At 37.9% G+C, this 13773-nt stretch overlaps 2 protein-coding genes across 3 annotated transcripts in view; one reads left to right on the forward strand and one right to left on the reverse strand.

Moving 5' to 3' along the window:
* Positions 1–10963, forward strand: part of LOC139973206 (transmembrane 9 superfamily member 4-like) — a 33099-nt gene extending 22136 nt beyond the window's left edge. For both annotated transcript variants that reach the window (XM_071979720.1, XM_071979721.1), the window contains exons 13-18: positions 623–802; positions 1756–1835; positions 3494–3557; positions 4907–5026; positions 6014–6103; positions 7333–10963. In XM_071979720.1, coding sequence (XP_071835821.1) covers positions 623–802; positions 1756–1835; positions 3494–3557; positions 4907–5026; positions 6014–6103; positions 7333–7482 — 684 coding nt within the window. In that variant the 3' untranslated portion in view covers positions 7483–10963. The remainder of the gene's footprint in view (positions 1–622; positions 803–1755; positions 1836–3493; positions 3558–4906; positions 5027–6013; positions 6104–7332) is intronic.
* The window catches only part of LOC139974369 (fibrinogen-like protein A), a 132133-nt gene that overhangs the window by 25485 nt on the left and 92875 nt on the right, over positions 1–13773 (reverse strand). The gene's annotated exons all lie outside the window — the stretch shown is intronic.

Below are 13773 nucleotides of genomic sequence, written 5' to 3' on the forward strand. Positions count from 1 at the left end.
TTTCCATTTCTGTCATGGGAGTAAATTCATCCTTAAAGGCATTGAAGACTCGTCCCAAACCGCCATCTGAAAAAGTTAACTTTCTGTTGCTTGCAAGTGACGTTTTGTTCGTGTCGCTACAAAATGCAGGCAGTAATGAAACATGATACCTTAATTGTTATCTTAAGCTGGACCTGAGATGTCCATCGCTGTATCGTTTGTATACTGTGCTGTGGGTATTGACCGCAGCTGTATGTACTGACTGTACACCAGTGTCTAATTACCGACGGTAGCAAGCTGTGTGTGTATTTTCTGGGATCGATGTTAGTGTTTAACACTTCTGTTACACCTCATTGGAAACTATGTCAAATTACCGATGTTAGACATTTCTTTTTGCGCGAGTCTTCACACCCTTTAATAGATGATGTGACCCTTTGGATAAAGTACAACATTTTATTGTGTCCTGCAAGATTAATTTCAAGGCCAACCCGTGTCTAATGTATTTTTATCACATTTTCATATTTCTCTGTCAACACACACACACACACACAGTCTACTTCAAGGTTCATTATACCATGTTTTTCAAGGTACGACATAATTGATATGCTTGATGTTATTTGTATGGTTTCTTCTTTTCTTGCAGACTGCCCTCTTTTATCCTGGTATCATGTTTGGTATAGCCTTCCTTCTTAATTTCTTCATCTGGGGCAAGCAATCTTCAGGAGCCGTTCCCTTCACCACTCTGGTTGCTCTTCTCTGCATGTGGTTCGGTATCTCACTCCCTCTTGTACTCCTGGGATTCTATTTTGGATTCAGGAAGCAGGTGAGAATGTTAACCATTGAATAGTTTAACTGACAGATAAACATCTGGTCCTCTCGAAAAAGAACGTGCTAGGTAGTCTTCATCGGCAGACATTCATCAAAAGTTTGACTTTATTTTCATAATTCTGTTGTCTATTCCTTTTTGTTAAGCCCTCAGAAACTGTTGTATTAGGTGCTACATAAATGTTTTCTATTATTATTAGTGATTCACACTTAATGTGTGTTTCACAAGGGAATGTTACCTACAACTGACAATGCTACGCACACTGTATCTTCATTGAAATGTAACACCATTGTCTGAAAAAGCCAAAGCTGCTTGGCTTAGATTTTGATAAGCAGCTTTGGCTTTTTCAGACAATGGTGTTGAACTTCCTTGTGTACTGTGGCCCAGTTTGGTTATCATCCTGTTCTAAAGGACAATTAGACTACTTGAATAAATCCATCAAGTTGTATTCTACCATCACGGATGATTTTATTGATCGTATAATATGTCAGTGTGCTTCTTCTATAGTCGAGGATTCCGATCACCCTCTCTTTGATTTTTACATGAAACCACGTAGATTTTACACGATCCCACGTATGCGAACAGAACGGTTTAGGCGATCATTTTTACCTAGAAGTATTAAGACTTTGAATTGTATGATACATAGATAACTTTTTTTTAACCTATTTTTGAGATGCTGTAGTCCATTTTATTATATTGTCATTTCATGATGAATATCAATAAATTTTACTTTACTTTACTTTTCATTTCTGTTAGAAGATTAGCTTCTCTAGAGAGATGACGTGGCCATTAATAAGGACAACCAAAAAAACTGTATTTTTATATGTTTAGAACCAAAGATACCGTCTTGTTGAAATTTACTGAGCAGGGATATTAATATTTACCGCTGTGAGTGAAAGGATGGTAGCTGATAGCATTTATGATTTGCTTTTTTGTCTTTTCATATATAGCCGTATGAACATCCTGTCAGGACAAACCAGATTCCTCGTCAAGTTCCTGAACAGGTCTGGTACATGAACCCTATGCTCAGGTAAGTCCAGAGAAATCCATGAAGAACCCAATTATCTTTCATGAAAGAGAGATAAGGAGCAAGTGAAATTTATAGCATAAGAATGAAGGAATAGTTACAGTTTTGACAATAAGGTTGCTTGGTGAAGGTAGTTCCATCTAAAAGGTCTCAAATACGTGTCTGTTGTAGCAAAGAGGATTCCATAAACTCACTTTATTTGAGTAGGCTTCCCTTTCACGTAGCTGAAATAATCTTTGTTCGAACCAGGACATACCAGTCTGAATGAACGCATTGCTAGGGGGGAGGGGAGGGGGGGTGACTGGGTTGTTCTTGTTTCCCAGTAGATAAAAAACGAATGAATCATTTTGATTGAAACTGTAGCAGCAAATATTGCAAAGTTTTTTCCTTTGGATTTTGGGGGAAATTATTTCTTTGCAATGAGTGTCCAATCAATGTACTGTACTTTACTGTACGGTAATTTAGCTTTACTGTACTGTACTTCAATCTATTGTACTGTACTTCACTGTACAGTACTTTACTGTACAGTACTTTACTGTACTGCACTGTACTGTACTGTACTGCACTCTATTGTACTTTACTGTACAGTACTTTAATGTACTGTACTGCACTCTATTGTACTTTACTGTACAGTACTTTAATGTACTGTACTGCACTCTATTGTACTTTACTGTACGATACTTTACTGTGTTTAATGTACTGTACTGCACTCTATTGTACTTTACTGTACAGTACTTTACTGTACTTTAATGTACTGTACTGCACTCTATTGTACTTTACTGTACTGTACTGTACTTCACTAATGGATACAGGTGTCCTTTTAATCAAACCTGCTGAAATGGTGGCGTAAATTAACCTTATCACACTGGTCAACTTACAAGCAAAAAGTGGAAGTTAAATTGTTTTCAAAATATTATTCTTCCATGTGTTTGAAACTCATGATCCAGTTCCCACTTTTGAAGCAATATTTGATTCACTTATGATGGTTAGGGTTATGAAGTTATTAATGTCTTTCTGTTAAAGGTGAAGGCTTTGCTCAATTTAAATCATTAATGACTTGATTTTGTAGGATTTATATATGTCAAATTGAACATTAATGTTCAAAGCAAACAGTTGTTTGAAGTTGTATAATGAGTGACCCACTATTGGAACATCAGTAACAAGGGGAACATCATTTAGTCTACGATTTGTCAGTTGCAGTGAATGTTGTCGTCAACATAACCATAATTCACAAGCTCCCGGTTATTTGGTTTGCATACACTGTTCTTACAAGATTCTCCAACTACAGTCAAGCTCTTTATCATCTCAAGGTGATTCTAAACAGTGTAGTGAGGCGTTACAAGTATTCCGAGGTGGTTTCTCTCAATATATCTCTTTTAAGTAGAATTGATTTTTCCTCCTCCTCAACCAGGCATGAGCTTTTTACGCGAATTTCTACCTAGGGGACAAAAACTATTATCCTAACACACTGTAGCATATGCAAACTGGAGCCTATACCGTTCCGTGATTTTTTTTTTTTTACCCCAGGCTCATCTCTGCTCAACAGTGAAGGTGAGGCATTACAAGTCAGTAGAAGTAGTGTCTCACTAAGCACCTCTTAAATTTGAATTTATTTTTCTCCTCCTCCTCCTCATCCTCCTTCTCCTCCTTCTCCTCAACAGTACCTTGATGGCCGGTATCCTTCCATTTGGAGCAGTCTTCATCGAACTCTTCTTTATCTTGACGGTGAGTTACGATCCTAAAATTCCGAAAAGTGTAGAAGCGGTTTTGTTGCCAGCGATAATCCAGAATGCTGTCCTTATAGTGCATTAAGAACAGACGTAAACTAAATTCCTTAATCGGTTGCCTGGAAACTGTGCAGATTTTACAAATCTTTTTTTGTGAAAAATTGAAGGGGATTTGTAAAGCTACTTACTGTTTCAGTAATTACTAGGGAATGAAGCTGAGGTAGTAACATTTTAAGTAAAATATGCAAAGAATTTTGGCAATGCCTTTGATTTCATCTTTTTGTCGTCGTTTAAACGACACGATGAACAGAAAACTGATTGGCAGATTGATAGGAAAACCTTGGAAAGATCACATTTTTATGCAAAAATGGGATTCAACCAACAGCATCAATATAATGTCCATAGCTGACAGTGATATGCAGAGTGTGTAACAAGACAAGTGCCCTATAACTTCAGTTTAATGTCTCCACAAATCAGAAAGATTTTTAACCTTTTTTTCCTCAAGTATAGTGAAAAGAGAAGAAGTTTGTAAAGCCATCTATTTGGTTGTTATTGGGATGAAGATGAGATAATCAAAATATGAATGAATACATAATAAATGCTCTCTGAAATGTCTTCCTTATCACCGCAGCTAGGTTTACTCGTAAGGTAATATGCTGAAGAAAGTGCATCTCCATGAACAATAGAACACCCTACGCATATATAAATAAGAGTATTTCCTATGGATATATCCATAGGATATATCCTATGGGTATATCCTATGGGTATTTCCTAGTGATATTTCCTATGGGTATATCCTATGGATATTTCCTGTGGGTATTTCCTATGATATTTCCTATGGATATAACCTAAGGGTACTTCCTATGGATATTTCCTATGGGTATTTCCTATGGGTGTATTCTATGGATATTCCCTATGGTTTCTTCCTATGGGTATTTCTAATGGATATTTCCTATGGATATTTCCTATGGATATTTCCTATAGATATTTCATAGCAAGGGTGTTTGGATAATGGGGCAAAATGTTCTTAACTATAATAACGTATGTAAGCGTCATGATGAACGGAAAACGGACTTAGAATATTTTGAAATTTTAGACTTGTGAGAATGGGATTCAGCCAACGCCCTCAGAAATAATCAAATAAAATGCTCATGTGTCAGTATTTGAAAGGATATTAAAGGATAATAATCAAATAAAATGCTCATGTGTCAGTATTTGAAAGGATATTATTCCCACTCTTCATTCTGGCTGCAAACCTTTTTTCTTTAACAGAGGTATCTAGTACTTGAACTTTGATATGTCTATATATATATTAACAAGAAACTCTTCATATTTTTCATTCTCCAGGCTATTTGGGAGAATCAATTTTATTATTTGTTTGGATTCTTGTTTGTGGTCTTTGTAATCCTGGTAGTCTCCTGTGCTCAGATATCTATCGTCATGGTCTATTTCCAGTTATGTGGAGAGGTGAGTCCATATTTACCTGTGCTACCTACACTGGACAAAACATTCTTTATCTTTTCTTTATGTACAAGTTGAACAACTTATTACCATACCAGGTATGAGAATTTGTTCGTTACAGTGAACTGTACAATGCAATGGATGTGAAGAAGTTATGTCCCTGTAAGATGAGAATGCATATAGGTCAGAGAATTCAATTCGATGGATGTGAAGAACGTATGTCCCCGCAAGAGACTGCTTATGTTAAAGTTTCCCATTAAACCATCTGTGTGTATTGCTAGGAAGATAGTGCCTTTAATTGCACAAGTGTGACCCAGGCTTTTCCTCTCAATTTGTTTATCAGCTTTGGAGTATCAATGGCCAGAAGAGAACCCCACCTGCTCCCCCTTTACAATGTGATTCATTTATAATCTTTACTGTGTGTTAATAGCAGGGATGTTCTTTTCTAATTTTTAAAGAATAGTTTTGTCCACTAGAATCTACATTCAATAACTTGTTGATCACTTTATTTGCTTTTCGAGTGGTGAACATCTCATCCAAGCTTCTTTTCAGTTTAACAGTAACTATGTGTATGAAATCCTCTTATCCTTCCATATCCGGGGATGTGCCCACATTGGGCGGCCCCGCCCAGCACTAAAAATTACCGCCCAGCACTGTCTTAAAAATCGTGAATCCCGCCCAGCACTATTATCATCTAAAATCCTGACATTTGTAACAATATATTCAACATAAATTTGGGCCACATGTATCCTCGTTTCCCCCCATTTGTCAAATTCACGTAAACACAGGTGCTGAGATATGGACTAGGCGTGGCTTTAATCTGCAGTATCACACTACACTAGCTCTGTATACGACTTCAAAAAATGAAAAATGTCACCCCTCCCCTTAGACCCCTCCCCCAGAACGGCAATCAGTATACCCGGCACTCAGGAAATCCTGGGCACATCCCTGCATATCAGTTGATATTTCTTTGCTCTTCTCCCTCCGTTACAGGACTACCATTGGTGGTGGCGTTCATTTATCGTGTCTGGAGGATCGGCATTCTACGTGCTTCTTTACTCCATCTTCTACTTCATGACTAAGGTTGGTACTCATCGCCGTTATTTAGTAACTCTCTCAATCGATGCTACCTGTATGCGGTAGTATGCATCAAGGTGGACACGAAATAAAACATTGAGGGCTTCAACACAACAACACAGGGATGTATCTAGTACTGTGTAAAGGGAATGTTATGTTATGTGGTCACATAGAAGATCGTGATGTACATCTGACACGTTGTCCATCTGCAATATTGAAACATCCTATCACAAGGCCCAATATGCAGACTTCCCTAATCGCACACATTCCATGTCTTTCCTTGTAGTAAAGTTCTGCAGTCAGGCAATGGTAGGTTTATTGAAATCTCGAGGGCAGCGGAGAGTCTGCCTGAGGGCTGCGTGTCGTTTGCCCTCCTGTGGTATATATGTGCAATGAGCAATGATAGGGATATTGAAATCTCGAGGGCAGCGGAGAGTCTGCCTGAGGGCTGCGTGTCGTTTGCCCTTCTGTGGTATATATGGCACCAACCCCGTGGAAGGTGTCTGGATGCTGGAAACTCCAAGCATAAATGACATGAGGGGAAAATGCTTTACAAGAGATGTTCATAAATTATCTAGGCCATGATCTCATTGCAAAAAGTGACAAAAGGACAGTTTCTGTGCTGGTGGTCAGTTTAAGGCAAAGTTTGTAATTGTGTTGCTAATTTGTATTGATGGAATGTCTCGACCATCTGCTGTTTCCATGGAGATCATGGATCCATCGACATTCGATCCATGGAGAAGGTGACTGACTCGCGTCTTATTTGTAATCCCCTCAAATATTATATTGGGGTCACTCCTCTTTTGACTTCTCTGTTTTCCACAGACATGCACCTGCACTGATACAAAGCAGTGCTTTACGTAGATGCACGTTAACATAATACTCTCTCGATACTGTTGTATCCTATAGATGGATACGTTATATGTATGTATGCATGTATGTATATTAGATCCTCCTGCAAGCAGAAACTCGCTAAGAAGCCTCATTGGCTTATCAAAGCCGCAATCTGACCAAAGTCAGTCTCTTACGTTCATATTTAACGTCCATGATTATGAATTGTCAATTGTCAACAACTCTGTAACTGGACGATATACATTAATCTGGGAGTGACTCGAACCGGGGACCTTATGATTGAAAGGCACCGGCGGTAACCACTGAGTTAACACTCCAATGTCTCTCATAATGTCTCTCAATAATACTCTCATAATGCTGTTACTTTCTTCTTCTCCTTTCAGCTGGAGATAACTCAGTTTGTGCCTGCGCTGCTCTATTATGGATACACCCTCATGATGGTGTTCACGTTCTGGCTGTTGACCGGGACGATAGGATTCTGCGCTGCCTATGTCTTCATCGTCACTATATACGGCGCAGTCAAAATAGACTAATGAAAAGACTGGAAAGTAACTTCCAACCTGTTTCTCTCACCCCATCATATTACTTCATGAACACAACAAGTCCTCTAGATGGCTCACATCCTGGAAGCTATCCTACTTACCTACCTTCGCGGTGACAATACAAGCTCTTTCGACCTTGACTCCGGTCCAGGCGAGTAGATGGACTACGGTACAAGGTATAATACATAATCCCTCACCACAGGATGTGTGAACACAAAGACCAATATCATATACAGCAAAACACTCGTGGAGGATATGTCTATTGGATTCGTCATGTGTCGACCTGCTTCAATGAGCTCGGCTCCTCGTTCTTCTTTTCTGTTTTAAATGTATTGTTTTGTACCGTTATTTCTTCGACATTTGGAAGGTCAGACAGGTTAGTTATTTCTTTATCATTATTTCTTACTTACGTACTTTCTTTCTTTCTTCAGTCACAGCTACAACACTTGATTGATCTATTTATCATAAGTTTTATCTTAATCGGTCACCAAGGGTGTCTCTCGTCAGCATTAAGTATATATTCAGTCAAATACCGGAGATGTACATGGCCTCGTTGCATTCGCTAACATAAAGCTACGATACAGAACTCTGTATGATGTAGGTTGGCAGCCTGTCCACCATTGTATTAGACAACGTCGCAGAGCCCATGCCTCCATCTCAGAAGCAGTTAGTTTCAGTTTCCACTTAATTTACTTCACCTGTGACAGAGTCACTCCAATTTACTAGTGCTGTGGTTCAAATACAAACTCCGTGAATAGTGTCGGCCTGTCACCCAGAGGTGATAGTAAGCCAGTAATTAATTCTCTTGAATGGTAAATGGACAAAAACAAACAGTTTTAGCCTATATTATAATATGCTAAGCAAGGGATAGGCTAGGTACCATCTTGTATGAAAGTGTAGCAAGTCTATGGGTAGCGTTACCGTTCGTTTTGAAGAATTAAAGCGCATCCACAGATCCAAAGACTTACGTTATGGTCACAGCTCCCTCGCTGTGGCATCAGTGCAAATGCAATATCCCTATCATAGTTCGGAGCACATTTGAGGACTGGAGAGATCATTCTGCCAGTGCAACCAGATGTGCCCGTAAGGTGTGCCCGTAGATGTGTGCCCGTAGATGTCCTCATATGAGGCTGAAGAGGAAATGAATGGATCTTTAGAGATACATCAAGGTGACAATTTATGAATATGTATTAGCTCTTTTTCTGTACTATAGATTTATTTATAAGTTAAAGGAGCCAGTTAAGTGAGAAATGTTAACAGTTGTACATATTTCTTTCTGTTTTATACACTGATAAGTATATATAAGTGTTCTCTGTGATGCAATCTGACAAGCAAATTGACAGTCCATTGCTTCATCAGTGTTCGTATACAAAGAATATGCAGGTTTCCTTGGTGTGAACTGCTACCAAAAAAAGAAGATATTTTACATATCACTTGGAAGGCAGGATTAATTTGATGGCCAGGATTGTATTTTCAAATTAGTCTACACCTCCAGCAGGTCCCTTTGCAGTGACATTATGTTTCTGATCTCTTTAAGGGTAATAGGGTATTGAAAATAACTGTTGTAAACTGCTGACACAAATACAGACAATTGGCAAGTTGAACGTCCTTATGTTGTGACTCGATGAGAAAGGTTACGTCTGTAAACAATTCAAGGTTTTTGAGGCCAACCTCCAGATTTTCTGTCAAATAATAATGTTTTTGTTCGGTAACAAAGTTGTACTCTCTCATTAAGGAATTCAATATGTAGATGAATTTTCTGGGTCTAGCAGAAAACATTGATTTTGCAAACGACAAAAACCTGTCTCACTGCAGAAGTCTTTGCCAAATGAAGTAGGGACAACTTGGTTGATTTTTTAGCTTACAGTTGTGTGAAGCAGATAGCAATAATTACGCATGGTAAATGTTTGTTCGATCCGATAGCAGATTCTAAAACGCCTTTGTCTGACATGATACAAAGTGATTTGGTTTAGTCTGAGTGTAGTCAATATTTTACTTTTTTTTAAACAAAGCTATGGAGTATTACTCTCAGTAAAATAACAATGAGCAAACCAAGATAACCTGTCATGCAGTCACAAAATGAATTTATATGATGATAAATATTATACGATGATAAAAGTCTCTCGCTCAGACTCTTTGGTATGATTGTAATATCTGAATTAGGCTTGCATGCAGTAACATTTCAAGCCATGAGATAACTTGAGTAAAGAACAACTTTAATTTATCAGCAGTTGGATGATTCTGTCTGTGAAGCATGTCAAACAAATGTTAACAGCAATGTCAGTGAATTTGTGGGTTGGGGGGGGGATCCTAACATGGTATTTTTATGTAATTTTTGAATAAATTGATGTATTCTGACCTGCCCAAATGTGTTGGCAATTGTTAGCAATTTGTTTAAAAGAGTGTCTCTTCCTTCGCTTGTGTTGTTATTAGACCTTTCTGCCATATTTTTTCAAGAGGTGATTTTTTCGGGGGGTGGGGAGGGGGGGCTGTTATTATAATGTAATAACTGCATGGGAACTCTGATGTGCTTGTTTTGGAAGATGAATGCGAACAGCATCGCATGATTCCAAAGGAGGTCAACGTCGAGCATGTGTTTGTAAACCCATTAAAACCAAACAATGTCGATAGTGTACTGTACAGGATTTATGCATGTGTCGGTCAATACTTGTTGCTTATCTTCAATCGACATCCTCAGCTCTGTTTGTTGGCAGTATATTACTTTGAGAAGGTCTTCAAAAATCCATCTGATCGTCCTTTAACCATTTTCCAAAAAAAAAATGGCTTGAATAAGAGAATTTGGAAATTGGGGAGGGAATGGTGGTGGGGTGTAGAGAGAGACATAATTTGCTAAATATGCAAGCAGAGATTAATATCAGCTATTGACTATTTTGCCATTTGCAAAAGGTTTATGCCTCAGCTGCTTGGCATTTCAATAACTGCATCCAGAATGATTTATTTCCATTAGTAGCATCTGTTAAACAGTCTATGACAATTCATGAAAAAAAAGGCCTAATATTTCAATAAGGGGTAAATTTTCATACTTTTTGAAGAGTTGTTTAGGCTTGAAATAATATTGGTACACAGTTAATAATTCATCTTCTTAGATATTCTACCCATTTTTTTTTTTTTTTTTTGATCTGACTTAATTTTCTATTCCATCCACTGGGATGGTCCATCATAGATTAAGATTCTATTGCTCTGTTCGTTTTATTCTGAGGTGCAAGTTAAAGAAACTCAACTTTTATGGAAATTTTGTCAGAGACAGTCTGCAGTTAAGATGTGAAAAGTGATCTAGTTGTAGCTGTAATTTAATATGCTTAGGAGAGATAGAGAGAGGGAGCTATTTGTGGGTAAACTTATAAGTAAATATAACTTTCATATCAATCTTTTATTTGGTTTCTGCATTTTTCTTTTTTCACACTTTAAATTTTGTTTTCATTTCAACTACAGCTATAAATTTAAAATGTGAGATTAAAATTCGCCTTTTGTAAAAGTAAGGATGAAATTGTTGTTATTAGTTTCCAAAACTTGTAAAAATTCAAATGTCGTTTCCCCCTGTGAGTTTCCATCCGCTGCCAGTTTAGTATAATAGTTTGCTCTTGAGTTTGCGTCTTCACAAACTTCTTGCTGGTGACCCGGTATGTTTCCTAGGGTAGTGGTGCAAACCCCAAAATTTTCTAAATTCTTAAAGTCACCTGATATATACTGATCAGTGCTTAGTTAAATACATAACCTGTTAGTAGTCTTCTTCAGGGAATCCCTCACTTTGGAAAGTGATTTCTGAGGTTCTCGGCAGTGTTTGATCTCTGCTGATTCAGCCCCTGAGCGTACAACACCGCTTTTAGTCATCAAAAGTTGTGACCACATCCAATTGTAGTCAATGTCTTGCTGGTTATCTGCTGACTTGAACTGAAAAACGCAAAGTATCATTTTTGTGTTAACAACGTTAGGTAATTATTTACCCAGGCACTTGACTTTGATTTACTAATGGGCCAGCCACTGGCTGTGACTTTACTCCTACAAGTGGGTGAGCGTGGTGGGTTATAAGTGGGTTGGATTGTAACAATAACCACAATGCTCACAAAGCTGGGAGGTTAGAGGAGGTCGATGTTATAGTCTATATGGCATGGTGCTGTATAAGTGTCATAGGAATGAAATAGTTTTGGTGCTAGGGTCTGTCTTGTTGATCACGTTTTTCACCCTCTTGATTATTGAATTTACTACTTATGGTCCTAGTACCATTACAATAACTTGTAGAAATTTAGCGTTCATAAACTTTGTAAAAGTGAAAGTGGTACCATGGGAAGAAAATGGCAGATTGAAAAGTGTGATAATGAGCCATCCACTAGATTGATGTGTTAAGGTTTTAAATGCCTTTTTCCTCTCTCTCTCTTTTTTTTTAATTTTTCATTTCATTTGTACTATATTATAAGAAAATAGTTATTTTTTTTAAGGTTCTGGTCTATTTTGAAGTAAACTCTTGGTAGGGAGTGGAGATGTGTTTGTTGGTATTTTCACCTTATTTCATTTCAACATATTTAGACAGCTTATTTTTTTAAACAGATGAATGTTACAAGTAACTAGTGATTTATGAGTCAATTCTGTTATATCGAAAACTTACTCTTTTTTTTCTGGCACCAAATCTGTAAGTATCAATCACAAGGAAAAAAAATCAATTCGAATTTTTTTCCAAAAAAAAAGGTAAAAGGTTAGTGAAACTAGACTTCTTTGTTATGTAATGAAAGGTAAGCCCCAAACGTTACCCAAACCCTCACATAGATGAGGAGTCAGCTGGTATGCTCAAGGGGCGGGGGGGGGGGGGGCGGGGAGGGGTTGGTGGGGAGAAAAATCTATAAAGAAGAGATTGAAAAACCTGCCTTTGTTGTCGTGTTTTGATGTTAGCAATGTTTTGAAGATATTCATGAAAAAATGTTTGTAAAATAACAATAATTTGGATTAATATTATTCAGTTCTTACGGTGGAGGTTAACGTTCCTATGCTAGAGATTTAGAATAGATAATATAATGTTCCAGTCAAAGTATATTGCACGTCACTCGATGATCGTTTAAGTGAAACAGCAGGGTTCGCCAGATACAATCAAACGTACAGTCCGCTGTATATAAAGTGTGATATCTGAAACGCTGAATCGATTCCCCTTTGAAAAGCGGTCATTTTTTTACTATGCATTCCGCCAAAAAATGTTCAAGGGCGCTTTCCTTGGAGGGGAAATAACACGATGAATGAATATTTAATTGTAAATATATGATTTCATTGATAGAGAAGAAAACGTGTTTGTGTTTCAATTTTGGAAAAAATGACGGAATATTAAATCATTGAAAGGAGATAACTAGGCTTTCACTTTTTTTTTTCAATAACTTCTTTTTAATCTTTACTGTCGCGATAACTATTAATTGAAAGGAATTGGCATATTTTGCGGGTTTGCTGCGTCGGGAGGTCTTGTTATGTTTATGAATATTCATAATTCGATTGTACAGTATGACGTCATGTGATGATGCCTGAATCCGTCAATAAAGGTCGCCAAACATTTGTGCTTTTGTCTCTCCTGTACCTCTTTTATTTTTAAAATAAATCACGTAGAAACAAAAGAGCCTGCTTTTACCTTTATCGTATGGAATGATAATGGAGTGTCTTCATGGCTTCTCCCAGTATTCAATATATTATGGCTTCTGACTGGCCCTAGCAAAGAAATGGCTATATAGGGAACTCCTCCCCCTCCCCTCCCCCCCTCTTCCCCCTCCCCGCCAAACGTGTTCACCTTGGAAACATTAGATCCATCAAGAAAAGAAGTGGTCTAACTACTCCCCTGTGAAGATCCATCTACAACTATATATTATGTTAGCAATTTAGAAAGTTCTGCCTATCGGCCATACTCAACATCATTCAATCGTGCACATCATTCCACCACTGCTCAACTACTTATAGCTGAGTGTGTGTGTGATATATTGCCGCTGGTATACTATCGTCCTGCGGGATTTTATAAAGGACAGGTGTGGTGCTTGGATCGTTGAAGCCGACTCCCCAATCTGGAGGGTCTAGGAGAAACCACCCACCCACCACCCTCCCTCCCCCCCCCCCCCCAGGTCATAACTTAGTATTTGCTGGAGGTTGAAAGAGGGTTTCCGCCCCCTCGATCATCGACTATAAAGGCCTACCTGATCGTACGATGAAAATTATCCTCAAAATTAATAGCAAATCTTGTTTTGATCGACTAATTCATTGTCACAATTAAAGACTTGAAAAAAATTGAACACATACACA

The sequence above is a fragment of the Apostichopus japonicus genome, chromosome 9, assembly GCF_037975245.1.
Source record: "Apostichopus japonicus isolate 1M-3 chromosome 9, ASM3797524v1, whole genome shotgun sequence".
Classification (NCBI taxonomy): Eukaryota; Metazoa; Echinodermata; class Holothuroidea; order Aspidochirotida; family Stichopodidae; genus Apostichopus; species Apostichopus japonicus.